The 16,791-nt window shown below is 39.5% G+C and overlaps 1 protein-coding gene across 1 annotated transcript in view; it reads right to left on the bottom strand.

The window, feature by feature from the left end:
* Nucleotides 1–16,791, bottom strand: part of UTP20 (UTP20 small subunit processome component) — a 134,743-nt gene that overhangs the window by 60,034 nt on the left and 57,918 nt on the right. The window contains exons 24-32 of the mRNA XM_089694285.1: nucleotides 12,552–12,637; nucleotides 10,217–10,342; nucleotides 9,553–9,719; nucleotides 7,713–7,921; nucleotides 1,796–1,939; nucleotides 1,478–1,557; nucleotides 1,105–1,331; nucleotides 876–1,020; nucleotides 100–187 (exon numbers count right to left, since the gene is read on the bottom strand). Coding sequence (XP_089550411.1) covers nucleotides 100–187; nucleotides 876–1,020; nucleotides 1,105–1,331; nucleotides 1,478–1,557; nucleotides 1,796–1,939; nucleotides 7,713–7,921; nucleotides 9,553–9,719; nucleotides 10,217–10,342; nucleotides 12,552–12,637 — 1,272 coding nt within the window. The remainder of the gene's footprint in view (nucleotides 1–99; nucleotides 188–875; nucleotides 1,021–1,104; nucleotides 1,332–1,477; nucleotides 1,558–1,795; nucleotides 1,940–7,712; nucleotides 7,922–9,552; nucleotides 9,720–10,216; nucleotides 10,343–12,551; nucleotides 12,638–16,791) is intronic.

The raw sequence follows: 16,791 nt of genomic DNA, 5'->3' as shown, positions 1-16,791 counted from the left end.
ACCAAAAACCACTGAATATAGTCTATAGAAAGCTTAAGAGTAAAATGAGCCTTGTGTGATACCAACTCATAGGATTTAAACAAATAAAGTAATTCTTACCTCAGCGATGTTACTCTTATGTAAATAGGATATAAGTAGCCCAATGAGTACATTACTCTGTTCTTTGTCCTGAATAAACTTGCTAATCCTGAAAACCAAGAAGAATGAACACATATGTTTAAAAATGATAAAAAGGAATACTATTTTTTTCTTGTGAAGGTTTTCCAGTAATAATGTCCATTAAAGCGGTAGTAATCATTATAAAAAAAAGTCTGGTCCCTCTGCAAGGTAATATCATAATGTGCCAGTATGCATTGCATACTAGCACACTATGTCAAACTTACCTTAAAACGAAGCCCTCCAGCGGTGCGCTGTCACTGCTGGGCTTCCAGCTTCACCCAGTCTTCTTTCCGGGTTCGTGGGCTCCAGCAGTTTGATTGGCCAAACCGCGACAATGTCACTCCCATGCATGTGCAAAAGAGTCATGGCCACGGCACATGCCATTCCTTCAGAGCGCATTTTCTGGTGACGTCGCTGGCTGCCAACAAGCAAATATCTCGCTTAGGAAACATTCACGTTACCTACAGGTAAGCTTTATTAAAAGTTTACCTGTAAGTAAAAGTCACAAAGTGGAGTTTATTACCTCTTTAAATAATACCTGTGCTAAGCACATTGAATTTAGTGACACTGAATTGAGAGATGTTCGCTTATCAATTTTTGACAAGCTTGGTTTGGGTAAATGTGGATTTTTGTAGTCATTTATTTAAAAAAAAAAAAAAACAACTTTGCTATCAAATTTTTATTTGTCAGAACTGTAGAACAGAACGCTGACTTACTTTGAAAGAATATTGAGTTCCTTGCTAACTTGGGCACTATATTTCTTCTTGCGCATCTTTTCTGAATTCAACATGCTTTTACTCAGATACTGGAGAATTGCAGGGACATGTGCTGAAACCAGCTTCACACCAATGCTTGGAGACTCTGAAAGTCATCAAGGAGGAATATATTAACATAAAAACGTTACAGTAAATGCTCAGTGAAAACAACCTTTTTGCTTCCTCTTACCTTCATTATTATTAGGGGCATCAGCAATAACACAATCATTTACCAATAAGGAGGAAAGACTTTCTGACTCTTCATAGTCCAGAGTGTTGAGCAGATTAGCAGCTACATCTATAACAATACTTGCTGTTGACTCAGATAAACCCTTTTTGGCAAGAAGGGCAAATGTATTAACCAAGACATCATATTCTGGATGTCCAGATTTTTGTTTAGCAAGTAAAGGAAAATATCTGTAAACAAAGAAAACCACATCCAATGATCTAACATTACTAACAAATTGTTATAGACACAAGAAGGAATTATTTTTCATATTTTAACATGCATTAATTACAAAATCAGTAATGATATATAGTAGGTGAGTTAAATGCAAAATTACCTAGCATTTTGACTCCAAGTATGGATAAGCTTTAACACAAGTGAAGGAGAATGTTGACTTTCAAAAGCCAATCTGACGATCTGTAATATAGAAAATAAGGTCGTTTTCCTCTGCTTTCTAACTAGACTTTACCTGTTTGAAATTGGTAACTAGAGAACACAATCAAAAGTAAGACTTTTAAACAATTCAGTACTATAAAAGAAAACGGGAAACATTACTTGATGGAGGCAGTTAGGTATCATTATAGGTTCAGTTAGTTAAAAATAAAAAGTGTTTCCAATATAAGAACACAAAACAGCAACTTATGATTTTCTGTACCTGTGGCCAGATGACAGCAACAAATAAAGCATCAATTTCTTCAGCAGAATAGGGGTATGTCTCAAAGTCAGTGAAAAAGTCCACTATACGTTTCATTCCCAGGCGCCTCAGATGCTTTAATGGATTTATACATTTTAACTGAATCTGTTTAAAAGAGATAAAACAGTTTAGTAAGTAAAACTATCCCTGCACAATATGAATGATCAGAGTATAAATCAATACAGCCTCAAATAAACATGGAGTATACCGTCCAAATTTAACAAAACAGTTCTGTAAGAATTTGAGAAATATCTACTATGCAGAATGTTTGACAGAATGATCATATCCTTGGATGCCGGAAGCAGTACAGACAGGATGCTGGACATAAAAAAAAGTGAATAATTTTCTTTACTAAGCATGCAATCAATGCATCAAGACTTCGGCTGGGCATAGCGAGTTGATGTTTCCTCGGCCATCTGGCAAGCTGAACAATAAACAACAAAAAAAACAAACAGATTCCCCATTCACACAAACAGGACATTGTACTCTGACAGTGGAAATCAGAATACACTAATCAGTGGCTTCAGCTGCAGACCAATTAAAGTTTTCCACCGTGATTATTCAAAAGAAGTCAATGGTTAGAACAGGGAGGCCCACACACAGATCAATAATTGGGAGGTACCTGCTGAACCAGACAAATTTTGACCCATCTGTACCCAACGTTACTTTCTCAAGTTCTTCTTGAACACTGATCTATATTGTTTAAAGCAGAGGTTCTTCTTTGGCCTACCCCACCTATTACTCAGCGGTCCCCTGGAAATTACCTTCTTTAAGCAAACAAGCAAAAAAAAGCAATGACAAATTAGCATTTTTTATGTATCTATACTTCTACCTATGTTCTAGGGCAGTGGTCTACAAACTGCGGCCCGGGGGCTGGATATGGCACTTTGCTTGCCTCTATCAGGCCCTTGGGGAACTATTTCATTCACTAACACCAACAACTGGGCACAGTTCCTGCCAATGACACCAACAATGTGGCCCAATGACACTAATGATAGGGCACAATTCCTACCAATGACACCACTAATGGGGCACTATTCACACCGATAATGGTGCACTATTCCTCCCAATGACATCAACGATAGGGAACAATTCCTCCCAATCACACCAGTGATGGGACACTATTCCTACCAATGAGACCAATGATAGGACACTATTCCTACCAATGACATCAATGATGGGGCACAATTCCTCCCAATGACACCAACAATGGGACATTGTTTACTCCAACTGATGCTGCAACATTTCCTGCTCCTGAAGGCCACAGTATGGCCCCTCTAAAGTCTGAAGGACAGTAAAGTGGCCCTTTGTTTAAAAAGTTTGGAGATCCCTGTTCTAGGGGAAAGATGAAAGCCGATATAGTTCAATCCTCCACACCTCTCCACACACGACTAGTCCCTGTAGCTCCTGCACCCCTGTAATCTAGCGCTCTTGAGTCCTGACGTAATCAAGCCCAGAGCAAGGTGAGAATGCCAGGAACAGTCCACTGCTGGATCTTGGGGCAGCGCTGTTTACCGGGGGAATGCAGGTTCAGGTAAGTATAAAGATTTCTCCTCTCCCATGAACAAAAAGTGCACTTAATCCCTGCAGAGCAGGCACAGCCCCAATGCAAGAGCAATTTTTTTTGCCAGGAGTTGGGCTTTAAGACCTGTCAGCCACTGATCGGTTATAACTTGCATTTTGAGTATTTATTTAGAAAATAAAGTAAGGACTACAACTGTAACTCTATGTTACACAACATACAACATGTACATGCCCCCATATTTTTATTCATTGCCCCCCAATTGCACCCAAGACTAGTACCGCCCTCCTAGAACATTCAATCATCCCCCAGAGGGCAGTGTCACCCACTTTGAAAACCAGTGGTTTAAAGGGACTTTCTATTTTATTTATATTGTTTAATACACTTCAATTCCATAATTCCATGAACATCAATACCTTTCAGGATTTGACAAAACATGTATGTTTGAATCTGATAACTCAACCTGATGGGCAATAGCTGAGTGTGGTGCTTTATAGTGCTTTTCTTTGTAGAAAAAAAAAATGCAAGTTTTCAAAGACTTCCTTTGTGTACACAAAATTAAGGTTGTAGAACTATTATAGGAATTCCAGTACAAGTTAAAAGCTATAAAAGGATTACCATTTTATTTTAAAATGGTATAATAGCAGCTCTAGCATATCAGCACATGCTTCTGATCAAATAGCCAAACCTTTGATCCCTCTACTGAGTCATGAATTTTAAAAGGCTTCACTGCTGTAAATCAGTTCTAGCACTAAAGTCACAAACACAAAGTTTAAAATATGATACTTTAGTTTCCCAGAGCCTGAAAGAGCACAGCCTTGGGATATGTGGAATTTTAACCAAATTGTACTTTTTTCCAAGCTGATCTTGCCGTAGCAGCCTCAGTTCAGTTATGCCAGCATTTTTCCAAAGTGATTCATTTACAGCTTCGTAATCATTATCCAGAAAGAAGCAGGTGCCACTTAACTTATTGAACTTTTTAACACCTTGGAGTTTAATGAAGCGATAAATTAACTCAGCAATTGACATGCATATCTAAGAGTTACTGACTCTGAAAACCCACTGTAAAAATAAGTAAAACAACTCAGCAAGTGGAAATTACATGCAGTACAAAGTAAAATTGTTTATAATAATGTTTAGAAAGTTTATGTCAACATGTAACAAGGTCTGAAGAGCACCGATTACAAAAAAAAAAAAAAAAAACACACACAAACTAAATGTATTACTACTTTGCGCCCAATTATGCCAACCTATACATGGCCTGGTGGGAAGGTGCACCACATCTTTGGATATGAACCCATGAGGGATAAGATAAGCTTCTTTGCTCACCTTTTGTTTAAAGTTAAAAAAAAAAAAGATCTGCACGTAGGAACATTTTTAGAATATCTAAATAGGAATGAATAAAACCTCAGATTTACTGGGGATAAAAAAGAACAGCAGTCACACATTACCTATTTAAATATAACATTATGTGTCTCAATTGGAAAGCAGAGAGTACACATACAAGAATATAGGAAGCCAATTTCCAGGGACTGGAAATTCAAACAGATGCCATCCAGAGAATGTGATCTGAGTCATGCCTAAGGATCAATTTATCAGGGCCCCTAACTGTTCCACCCTAGAGGGATTTGAAAAGGAAGCAGTTACAATGGAGAAGATGTTCTTACAACGCAGTTACAGTCGTAAGGTTATTAAGGATGCCTGTCCCCAAGCTAAAACTATTACATGAGAAACGTTCTTAAAAGAAAAAGGAGCACGAAGTTAAAACAAGTTTGTTGAAACAAAAAAAAAAACAACAAGTTGTGTATTCTACTCAGTAGAGTCTCAAATTCGATGACATTAAATGTGTCATATGTAGGTATTTGCCCATCCTATATGGAGATGATAGCTTGAGTAAGGCCTTATCATTCGGTGTTCAGTTTGTGGCCAAAAAAGCGCCCACCATAAGCAACAAAATATCTCTTAGCTTGTTTTTCTCACATCAAAAACCAACACATGGCTAAGCACCATGAGACTGTACAGATGTGGTGACTCCTATTGCTATATCTGTGTTTATATGGGAGACCCTCCCATGGTTAAGTCATACTCAAATGGTCAAACCATTACAAGTAGACAAGTTGGGAATTGTCAAACAAAATATGTAGAATATATTATCTCACGTACTGTCTGTTGTAAGCAGTATGTGGGAAGAACTACATGAGGTTATGGGACTGTGTTAGGGAACACCTTTCGAATATTAAAACTGAAAAAAAGACTACTGTAGAGAAACAATTTGTAGATTTCCATTATGGTGACTTACTCGAGTAAATAAGCCTGTTAGTGAGGGAGACCACTTATCTATCTTGAGCAAGAAAAAACTATACTGGATTTTAAGGCTGGATATTAGAATTGTCCCTTCCTCTTCATTACTCCTCTCCCCCATTGGTATCCAAAGCTTTCAATGTATGCAATTGCTGACTCTGCTATACCTTTTTAGAAACACAGCTGAAAGGGTGAATCTGTAAAATTTGTATACATGCTAGTAGTACCAAATCAGATAAAGATCCAAGAGGTGTGAATTGCTAATTTAGTCTGAAGTGGGGTACACACTATGAGAAAACTGAACGAACTCTAATCTGATTTTCCATGAAGGTGCATATCATGATGTAACTGACAATGGTAACTTGTATGAAAATTCTTAAAAGACAAACGTTTGTTCTTGTATAGGATTTTTATGTTTGTTGTCACCTTCTTCTGAGTCGTTCTTTGCTTCTGATCATACGCATTTTTTTCTATTTGATTACTGTACATATTGAGCAAAAATCAGACGTTGTGTTCACATACAATAAACTCTTTCTAGCTTACACCTTCGTTTTTTTTTTCCCCATCCAAACAGTCGAAATCAGCTGTCGAAAACATACACTAACGATCAGATAATTGACCAATTATTCCTCGCATGCAATTTTCCTTCTGGTTTTCTTATAGTGTGTACCAGCTTAAAGTGATTCCAAAAGTTAATTTTTTTTCTTCTTTAAAATAATAAACATGTCATACTTACCTGCTCTGTGCAATGGTTTTACACAAAGCAGACCCAATCCTCCTCTTCTTGGGTCCCCCACCAGAGCTTCTGGCCCCTCCCAGTTACCGAGTGACCCCAGAGCAAGCTGCTTGCTCTGGTGGCATTCGTGCATGCTTGCTTCTGAGCCACCTCTGTGTGTCTATGGGACACACAGAGCATGGCTCAATCCCGCCTGTGGCTCCCTCCTTACTGGCTGTGATTGACAACTGCGGGAGCCAATGGCTCCTGCTGCTGTGTCTCAGCCAATGAGGAGAGAGAGACCCAGGAGAACCGCTGCTCCCATGCACATCACTGGAACAAGATCGGGCTCAGGTAAGTATTGGGGTCTGAGGGGGAGCTGCACACTGAATGTTTTTTACCTTCATGCTTAGAATACATGAAGGTAAAAAAATATCAGGGCTCCTTCACACCATGGTGCAGAGATGTCAGTGTTTCTGCACGGGCACAAAAAAAAAAAAAAAATCGATTGTTCTCTATTGTTCACACCACAATACTGGTATCACATGCAGATTTTTTCTGCGCAGAAATCTGCAACATGTATAAAACTCTTTGAAGCATGAATGAAAACTGATGCAAACTGATGTCTCTGCAAGTCTGTGCATCAATTTCCATCAGTATTCTGTAACTAAGGTGTGAGCAAGGCCACAAAACAATTTTAAGCCCCCAGTCACATTGGGTACGACTTGGCATGTGATTTGCATGCACTGCGACTTGCAAATCCGTATGCCAAGTTGCAACCTATTGTCCGCTATTAGAGCGGTCATATCGGTGCGGTTTCGACTTTGATTGTGACTGGGGGTAACAGTTATTCTTACAAAGTTAGTAGATTTTTTTATTCTTCATATTTGGAGTGGAACTAAACCTAACGATTTCAGTTGCCAAAAAAACGTTTAATTGCTGGCATGCCAGAAATGCTATCACATTTGCTTGTGCTGCCAACCAAAAACTGTCAAACCATCAAATGTCTGGTGTGATAACTGACCACGTGCAGCTTCCTTGGCTGAAAAGGATAGGAGGGTTTACCTCTGCTTTGAGTACAAAATGTTAGCTCTGGTAACCTGTACAAATGGTCTCTCAAAAATATAAATGTAGCCAATTATCAACAAAAAAAGGTCACTTCTAGACCTAGACCTTTTCAAATAAGTATATATATATATATATATATATTTTTTTTTTTTTTTTTCTTGTATTACGTCTTCATACATCAACAATCTGTTTTACTAACATTTTCTTTACAGGTTTGACAGCATTATTGAGATATGGAATAACAGAAAATCCAGTAACTGTCAGCAGATTACCTTTTCTTTCTGTTCTAGAATCTGTGACACAGCAGCAGTCATGCAGAGTAAAATCTGGAGCACCTCAGGTAAGTAGGGGCTGATAAGATTACCAAGGTTTTTCAAAACAACTTCCAAACTGTTGAGCAAGGCATGCTGGCGCCCCAGGGGCAGGACTTTTGAGAGGTCTACTTGTTCCACAGCCTGTCGCACTGAAGTATAGCAATCACCTGTTAAATGAATGGCAATTAGAAACTGGAATAGTACTGGATAACACAATAATTATTGAATTAATGCAAAAATGTTCCCGAAAAAGAGACATGAATTCTGCCTGAATACTCTAACAATTGCCTTACAACATTCTTGAAATTTTAGCAAGTAAGCCTCTCTGGAAGGAAACAGGACTTCTATGTACAAAAACACTTTGATAGTACACATTATCCACTGGGTTTCTTAAAAAACACATATAATCTGCCATCACGTTTCCTGGTTCAGCAAGTGCTTTGGAGGATACTTAAAAAACCTAGAGCATGCACATAAAGACGGGCCATGCAAAAGCTGTATTTAGACAAGGTTGCACTTTTGTCACGCAAATAGAAATAATTAGAGCAAACATACCAATAGGCTTTTAAAAACTAATATACCAATAAACTGCTCAGTAATAGAATAAAAGGCATCCAGGCATGTGACCATTTAAAGAGACCCTGTCCCCTGACCATTAATTTCAACAATGATCTTCCCATAAGATATGTGCATTTGACATATTTTATATAAAGTATGTTATTTAGCTGTTAAAGCCTCCCTTGTGTAGAATTTCAAAAGTCATAAGACTGCTGCTGGGAGCCAAAATATAGGATGTACTCTAAGCAGATTCAGAGCTATCAGTCAAGCAACATCCTGGTATTCCTCTTTGCTACTCCTCTGGCACAGAAAATAATTAGACACTCCAGAGGAGGAGAGGGCCATGAGATGCAAGGAGGAAGGGGGCTTTGCTAGGGAATTGACCCTTGGAGTAGTCAAATTATACAGAACATTAAGGGTGCAGAGTAGTTAAATTACATAGAATGTAAAGGGGGCGTAGAGTTCTGCACCTTTTTGGTGCGGATGCGGTGCAATTTGAGCCATACAAAATGTATGGCTCAAATTGCACCGCACAGAATTCACATGTGATTTGTACAGGAATGCGGTGCGGTTCCTGTGCGAATCACATGCGATATGCTGCACCGCAGAAATGTGAACCCAGGCTCAGGGTCCTATTACTGCTAACACAATCCTATGAAGTCTATAGTTTGTTAAACCACCTACTTGTTTGTAAGTTGGACAGAATATCGGCCAGATAATTATACAACCAATTCGTATTAACATTCAGCTATTTATAGAAACTGATTGCAGCTGAATAGCTAGCTTAAAGCTGAACTCTAGGGTAAACAAATTATTGTCTAAATACAAGAAGCATGTGTACTCTTACTTTAATCTTGGTGCGTTTTGTGTATTTCTTTCAGACCTGACCAGTGATCCAAAAATGTTGTTCTCTCATCTTGTGCAAGGTGACTGTAATGAGTGGACCTGCCAAGTCCCCCCACTACAGTTCTGCTCTCTGCACAGGCTATATGCAGCACGGTGATGGAATCGGCACTTCTTTTACAAGCTAATAATTGGGTTAGCAAAGGCATTTAGTTCACACAAATTGGATTTATTTTCTTCATGGTTATTGAGGAATATATTTAAATGAATTTTTTATACCCAGAGTTCAGCTACACCTATAAACATTTGAAACGTCATCTTGTTGGTTGACTTTTATCTGACTTGAGAAATAGAAGCGCATATGCACCAAATGAGTATTAATTACAGAATAACATACCATCCTTTAGATGCTTCACTGGCTCATACAGAAGATCTAGGAACATTCGGATCTCATCAGGCAGCGAGCCTGCTATGAATCGAAGAACTATAGACATACGAGTTCCTGCAGCTGACCTGCCTTGTGTTTTACTGCCAGTTTTGCTTCTCATGCGGCCATACAATATTCTTAAAAAAATGTAAAACACATTAAACCAAAAACATTTACAGTTACAACACAATTTTCCAGTGCCAATTGTGCTTATACAGTAATTATGATTTTTGGATACAGCTAAAAGCATTTCTAAAGTCTTCATGTAACAAAGTATATAAACACCCCTGATTACTCAAAACAGGTTTGTAAATGGATACCGTTTTTCAAAAGTACCAGACTAGCATGTATTCTAGATATATTTTACCCAGTTATTGATACCCATCTTGTTATTGGCACCAATAATATTATTATGGGGTTATTGGTAGTGGAACCAGACTGCCAAACCGCATTGCATTCCATTCAAATAGCAACAGCATCAAGCATACTAATGGCATTGTCTACCACTGATTCATTCACTAGCATCATTAGTCCATCCAGAATTGCAGGGAACACTTTAGCAACCTGAGGGCTATTATAAAGACATTTCTACAGCTGGTGGTTATGTTTCTTCATGCAATTATTAAATACATACCTCAAAAGCACAGGAATTAGATCACTTCTGTGCATTGGCTTTACTATTGCATTCTCTTCTGAAATACTGAAATTTACAATTTCCTCCTTAAAGCTTTTGTCTTCCAGAAGCCGTTGTAAATTTTCCCTACAAATTGTTGAAAACAAACAGAATAAATTAGTATGATATTCAGTCCTCAGGGATATCTGACACCCTTAAAGTATATCTAAATCCAAATTTTTTTGTGTCTAGGGGACCCCTGTCACTCTGATGAAAAGGGAAATTCCATTTTCCATAACTGGAATAAAACATAGACCTTTCAATGGAGACATTTGTTTCTGATAAACTAAGCAGAGAATTTTCCTTACTTTGGTGTGATATCTCCTCAGTTCCTACTATGTCTAGAGTACAAGAAGTGAAGCTTTCTCAATGGGACACAGATGAATGATAAAACAAAAAAAACTGCTCAAAAATTAAAGGAACACTTTTTAATCAGAGTATAGCATCAAGTCAATTAAACTCCTGGGATATTGATCTGGACGGTTAAGTAGCAGAGGGAGTTGTTAATCAATTTCAGCTGCTTTGGTGTTAATGAAATTAACAACAGGTGCACTAGATGGGAAGCAATGAGACGACCCCCAAAACAGGAATGGTTTTACAGGAGGAGGCCACTGACAGTTTTTTCCCTACTCATCTTGTCTGACTGTTTTTCACTAGTTTTACATTTGGCTAGGGTCAGTGTCACTACTGATAGCATGAGATGATACTTTGACCCTACAGAGGTTGCACAGGCAGTCAAACTCCTTCAGGATAGCACATCATTATGTGCCATTGCCAGAAGGTTTGCTGTGTCTGCCAGCACAGTCTCAAGAGAATGGAGGAGATCCCAGGAGACAAGCAGTTACTCTAGGAGAGCTGGAGAGGGCCGTAGAAGGTCCTTAACACATCAGCAGGACTGGTGTCTGCTCTTTTGTGCAAGGAGGAACAGGATGAGCACTGCCAGAGCCCTACAAAATGACCTACAGCAGTCCACTGGTGTGAATGTCTCTGACCAAACAATCAGAAACACACTTCATGAGGGTGGCCTGAGGGCCCGACATCCTCTAGTAGGCCCTATGCTCATTGCCCGGTACCATAGAGCTCGATTGACATTTACCATTGAACACCAGAATTGGCAGGTCCACCATTGGTGCCCTGTGCTTTTCACAGATGAGAGCAGGTTCACCCTGAGCACATATGACAGACGTGAAAGGGTCCGGAGAAGTTGTGGAGAATGTTATGCTTCTTGTAGCATGACTTGTTTGGTGGTGGGTCAGTGATGGTCTGAGGAGGCATACCCATGGAGGGACTCACAGATCTCTACAGGCTAGACAATGGCACCCTAAATGCCATTAGGTATCAGGATGAAATCCTTGAACCCACTGTCAGACCCTACGCTGGTGCAGTGGGTTCCGAGTTCCTCCTGGTGCACGACAATGCCCAGCCTCATGTGGCGAGAGTATGCAGGCAGTTTCTGGAGGATGAAGGAATTGATACCATTGAATGTACTCCACACTCGCCTGCCCTAAATCCAATAGAACACCTCTGGGATAACATGTTTCTGTCCATCCAATGCTGCAAGGTTTCACCTCACACTGTCCAGGAGCTCAATGATGCCCTGGTCCAGAACTGGGAGGAAATACCCCAGGACACCATCCATCGTGTCAAGCACATGGGGGCCATACAAACTACCATTTTGAGTTGCTACAATGAAATTTCAGCAAAAATGGACTAGCCTGCTACATACATTTTTCACTGTGATTTTCGGGGGGCTTTGAATTCAGTCCTCTGTAGGCTGATAATTTTCATTTCCTTCAAACAATGGGGCATCCTTACGTTCCTAACACATTACCCAGTCCATATCAGTATAGATATCCAGCATGATATTTTTCCCCATTGAGATCTTATGTGTTTTCAAAGTGTTCTTTAAATTTTTTGAGCAGCGTATATAAGTTTACCAAGCTTTCAATGGAAAGAGAGGATGAGATCTTCACTTCATGTCTACAGCAATCTTAACTGATCTTTAAAAGGACAGGAAAATTGGAGTCTGGCTCTCATCCTGATCCAATGGCCACAATAATATCTGAAGCACGTTGCAGATTGGGAGTTCTAACTTCACTCTGAATTTCTAATCTTCCTTTATGTTCTGGGTCAGTGAAACCGAAAATATCAATGCCAGAGAAGGCCAACTAGTATTCTTAGAAGGAGGTTAGCCAAGGCAGCCACTACATTTATCTCAATATACATTTCTTTAAAGCAACAGAAACAATTTGTTGAAATTTACCATACAACTAATAAAGTAAAAAAAGGTAATTACTTATAGGGAAGTATATGGGGGTGTTTGTAGCTCAGCACACAATCCAGTGCAACTTTCTGTACATTCTGATCTTGATGACACAATAACTAAAGAGCGAGAGAAAGACAATATTCAGACTTAAAATACATAATTATTCCTACATTATATCTGGACAAACTCATTCCAGACGTAGAATATGTTACTCACTACAGTAACATAGAACGTCACCAATTACTGACTCATTTACTTTCACTGACCAAATCAAATGTGGATAAAGGAACACAAACCCTTTCAACCTTAAAAATACAATAATCAAAATAAGCTTTGCCACATTGATTAATAAAGTGCTATCCTTTGAAGGTAATACAATGTATTTTCTACTGTCAGCCTTGGTTCACACTGGTGCTACTTGTCATGTGATTTGACAGTTTCAAATCGCATGACAAGTCGCACCGTATTGTCCGCAATCAAACCGTTCTAATTTTGCACCAATTTCAATAGTAGTTCCTGCACTACTTTTTGTGATTTCAGGTGCAACTTGCATAGACATCTATGCCTGAAGTCGCACTGACATGAAATTTTGAAATCGTGCAACTTCAACTCGGATCCAGTGTGAACCAAGGCTTAATGCAGATAAAAGTTTTATAATTTGTCTGTCCAAATCTGCAGTATAAAGCTGCAGAGAAAATGTAAAACAGTGGGAATGAGTCCTGCTATAGAGTACAACTTAGAAATGCAAACTGTAGGTTGAGATGCAAAATTGGATTCCAATATATTACAACACACATTCAATTAATATATCAATATTGCAAGTACATGTTTACAAAAAAAATCTTCTTTATTACAGAAGTGGTTGTGAAACAGAAGCCCACTATTACATTACAGTGTGATCTCCCTTTAAATTAATGCAATTTTATATTTTTCATGGCTTACATACAGTATAATAACCTATGATAAATAAACAACTGCAGAAGTGTAATGTATGTAACAAGGTACACAACAACCGACATTCCAAAAAGTCATTAAACTAGAAAACAGCAGGGCAACTAAATTGTGCACATGCCATTAGGTTTATAGGGCAGTTTAGTTATAAAAGACAAACAGTAGTATGGATTATAAAGTTATAAAACCTAAACTATTACAGAAACACATATACATTAACTCAGCCTTTCCCAAAGCAATATTCAGGGTCTGTAAAAAGGCCATGTTTTCCAGCTCTTCACAACAGATAAAATTCAGGCATAATCTTCAGTTTGCTTCTTTTGAGATGTTGCTAATTAACCCAACCAGCTATGACCGTCAGGCTCTCCTGAGGTCCTAGACTAAGAAACACTAGGTTAACTTAGAGGTGTGATAGGACTAAGTTTGATATGGATAATATACTGAAAGATTCAATATCCATTTTTAATTAGTGCTCAAAAGGGACTTATAGAAATGTCTAAATTGGACATTTACCTATTCCACCGGAATGGGCATGTGCTTATCTCCATGTGCAAGTGTTAAAGATGTCACCAGGAAAAAAAATTATACATTCATTTATAAAAATGGTACATATATTTTGTAAATGAAACTTGCACATGGATTTGACTTAAAGGGATTCTAAAGGTTGAATTTTTTTTTTTATATCAAAGATGTTATACTTACCTGCTTTTTGCAATGGTTTTGCATAGACCAGCCCCTGCTGGCGGTCCTGGCTCCTCCCCCCTGCCGAGTTCCCCCAATAGCAAACCTCTTGCTATTGGGTCACTGATGCAAACCCGCTCCCGAGCCATGCTTTTGTGAATGGACACTGTCCATTCACACATAAGAGTGTGGCTCGGCCCAACCCCCAAGTCCCGCCTCACTGGCTCACTGGTTGTGATTGAAAGTAGCAGGAGCCAATTGCTCCCGCTGTTGTGGGAGCTAATGAGGAAAGAAGGACCCGGGAGAGACCCGGCTCTCATGCACATCACTGGATCGAGATGGGGCTTGGGTAAGTATTGGGGGTGCTTGGGGGGAGCTGACCCTAGAAGATTTTTTACCTTCATGCATAGAATGCATGAAGGTAAAAGACCTTTTGCCTTTAGCACTTTAATTTTATTCATTTTGCAATCTGATGTACAGCAGCATTCAAAACAGGTTCAGCACCAGGTGTGCACCATGCCAATCTATTGATAAAGAACAAGCTGCCAGGAGGAGAAAGCAAAGTTAACAGAGATTTAACCTCATTAATTAATTCCTTCACTGTCCAATCAAGAAGGCAGGGAGGTGTCACTACTGTATTCCATAAAATGTAACAATAGTGTCATGTGGACTAAATGGACAATAATGCAAAACATTTGGCATGTAAAATGGCTCCACTATATATTATTCATCTGTTTATTTAGTTATTTGCCTGGGAGTTCAGCTTTAGAGTGAAAGAAAAGGCTTGCATTAAAATCAACATATTGTACCTTGTTTGTATTTCTTTGCAGTCATGTGACCAAGAAGCCCCTTGTTCACACTGTATGACCAGCTGGTGGGCGTGTCGACTTGGGCCCAGAGATGTCACTTTTGAAGTGATGTACTTGCTCTTCAAGCCAGGTGGATGGGAGGAACTGCACTGCCGTCTAGTCAGACCTTTCTCATGAATAAGTAAGAGGAGTCAGCGCAAAACAAGCCAGTCGGAATTTTGGTTGGCAGAGGCATCCTAAGTAGTTATTCAAAGGATAGGCACAAGTCGTCTGCTTCAGTAAAACATCTAATTACTTTTTTCACTGAATAAAATGTGTTTTGCTTTAAACTGCCACTTCTTCAATTCAAGGTGATAAAATTGGCGTCCGTGGCTAAAAAGTTGTCATAGGTAATTTAAAATACAGCACAGTCAAAGAAACCTCAAACATATCGAAAGCAATCAAATGTGCGAGCGAGAAGAGTGCAAATAATAAAATTAATGTAGTAATCAGGAATTTAGAGATGCAGTATATTGCCAAAAGTACTGGGACGCCTGCCTTTACACGCACATGAACTTTAATGGCATTCCAGTCTTAGTCCGTAGGGTTCAATATTGAGTTGGCCCACCCTTTGCAGCTATAACAGGTTCAACTCTTCTGGGAAGGCTGTCCATAAGGTTTAGGAGTGTGTCTATGGGAATGTTTGACCATTCTTCCAGAAGTGTATTTGTGAGGTCAGGCGCTGATGTCGGACAAGAAACCTGGCTCGCAGTCTCTGTTCTAATTCATCCCAAAGGTGTTCTATTGGGTTGAGGTCAGGACTCTGTGCAGGCCAGTCAACTTCCTCCACTCCAAACTTGCTCATCCATGTCTTTATGGACCTTGCTTTGTGTACTGGTGTGCAATCATGTTGGAACAGGAAGGGGCCATCCCCAAACTATTCCCACAAAGTTGGGAGCATGAAATTGTCCAAAATGTCTTGGCATGCGGACACCTTAAGAGCTCCTTTCACTGGAACTAAGGGGCCAAGCCCAACCCCTGAAAAACAGCCCCCCACCATAATCTCCCTTCTACCAAACTTTCCATTTGGCACAATGCAGTCAGGCAAGTACCGTTCCCCTGGCAACCACCAAACCCAGGAACGCCCATCGGATTGCTAGACAGAGAAGTGCGATTCGTCACTCCAGAGAACACGTCTCCACTGCTCTAGAGTCCAGTGGTGGCGTGCTTTACACCACTGCATCCGATGCTTTGCATTGCACTTGGTGATGTAAGGCTTGGATGCAGCTGCTCGGCCATGGAACCCATTCCATGAAGCTTTCTATGCACTGCTGTTGTGCTAATCTGAAAGCCACACAAAGTTTGGAGGTCTTTAGCTAATGACTCTGCAGACAGTTGGTGACACTTCTGTGCATTGCGTGCTTCAACATGCGCTGACCCTGCTCTGTCATTCAGTTGACTGTGGAATATTTAGTAACAAGGAAATTTCATGGATGGACTCATAGCACAGATTGCCATGCTTGAATTCACTGAGCTCCGGAGTGTGACCCATTCTTTCGGAAATGTTTGTAGAAGCAGTCTGCATGGCAAGGTACTTGATTTTATACACCTGTGGCCATGGAAGTGATTGGAACACCTGAGATTTGGAGGGGTGTCCCAATACTTTTGGTAATATAGTGTATATATTAGAAACTTCCCGACCGCCACATTTATTTTATCCTTTGCACACTTCTCCCTCGCATATTTAATTGCTTTTGATAGGTTTTAAGTTTCTGAGTTATATTAAATACCTGCTGTACCCTATGGCTACTTTTTACCCATGGACATCAATTTTATCACTTTGAACTGAG

Source organism: Staurois parvus, unplaced genomic scaffold (assembly GCF_062004578.1).
Source record: "Staurois parvus isolate SC_StPar_1 unplaced genomic scaffold, SC_StPar_1.0 ptg000025l, whole genome shotgun sequence".
Taxonomy (NCBI): Eukaryota; Metazoa; Chordata; class Amphibia; order Anura; family Ranidae; genus Staurois; species Staurois parvus.
The sequence above is the reverse complement of the archived record's forward strand: the minus strand, read 5'-3'. Positions and strand labels throughout refer to the sequence as shown.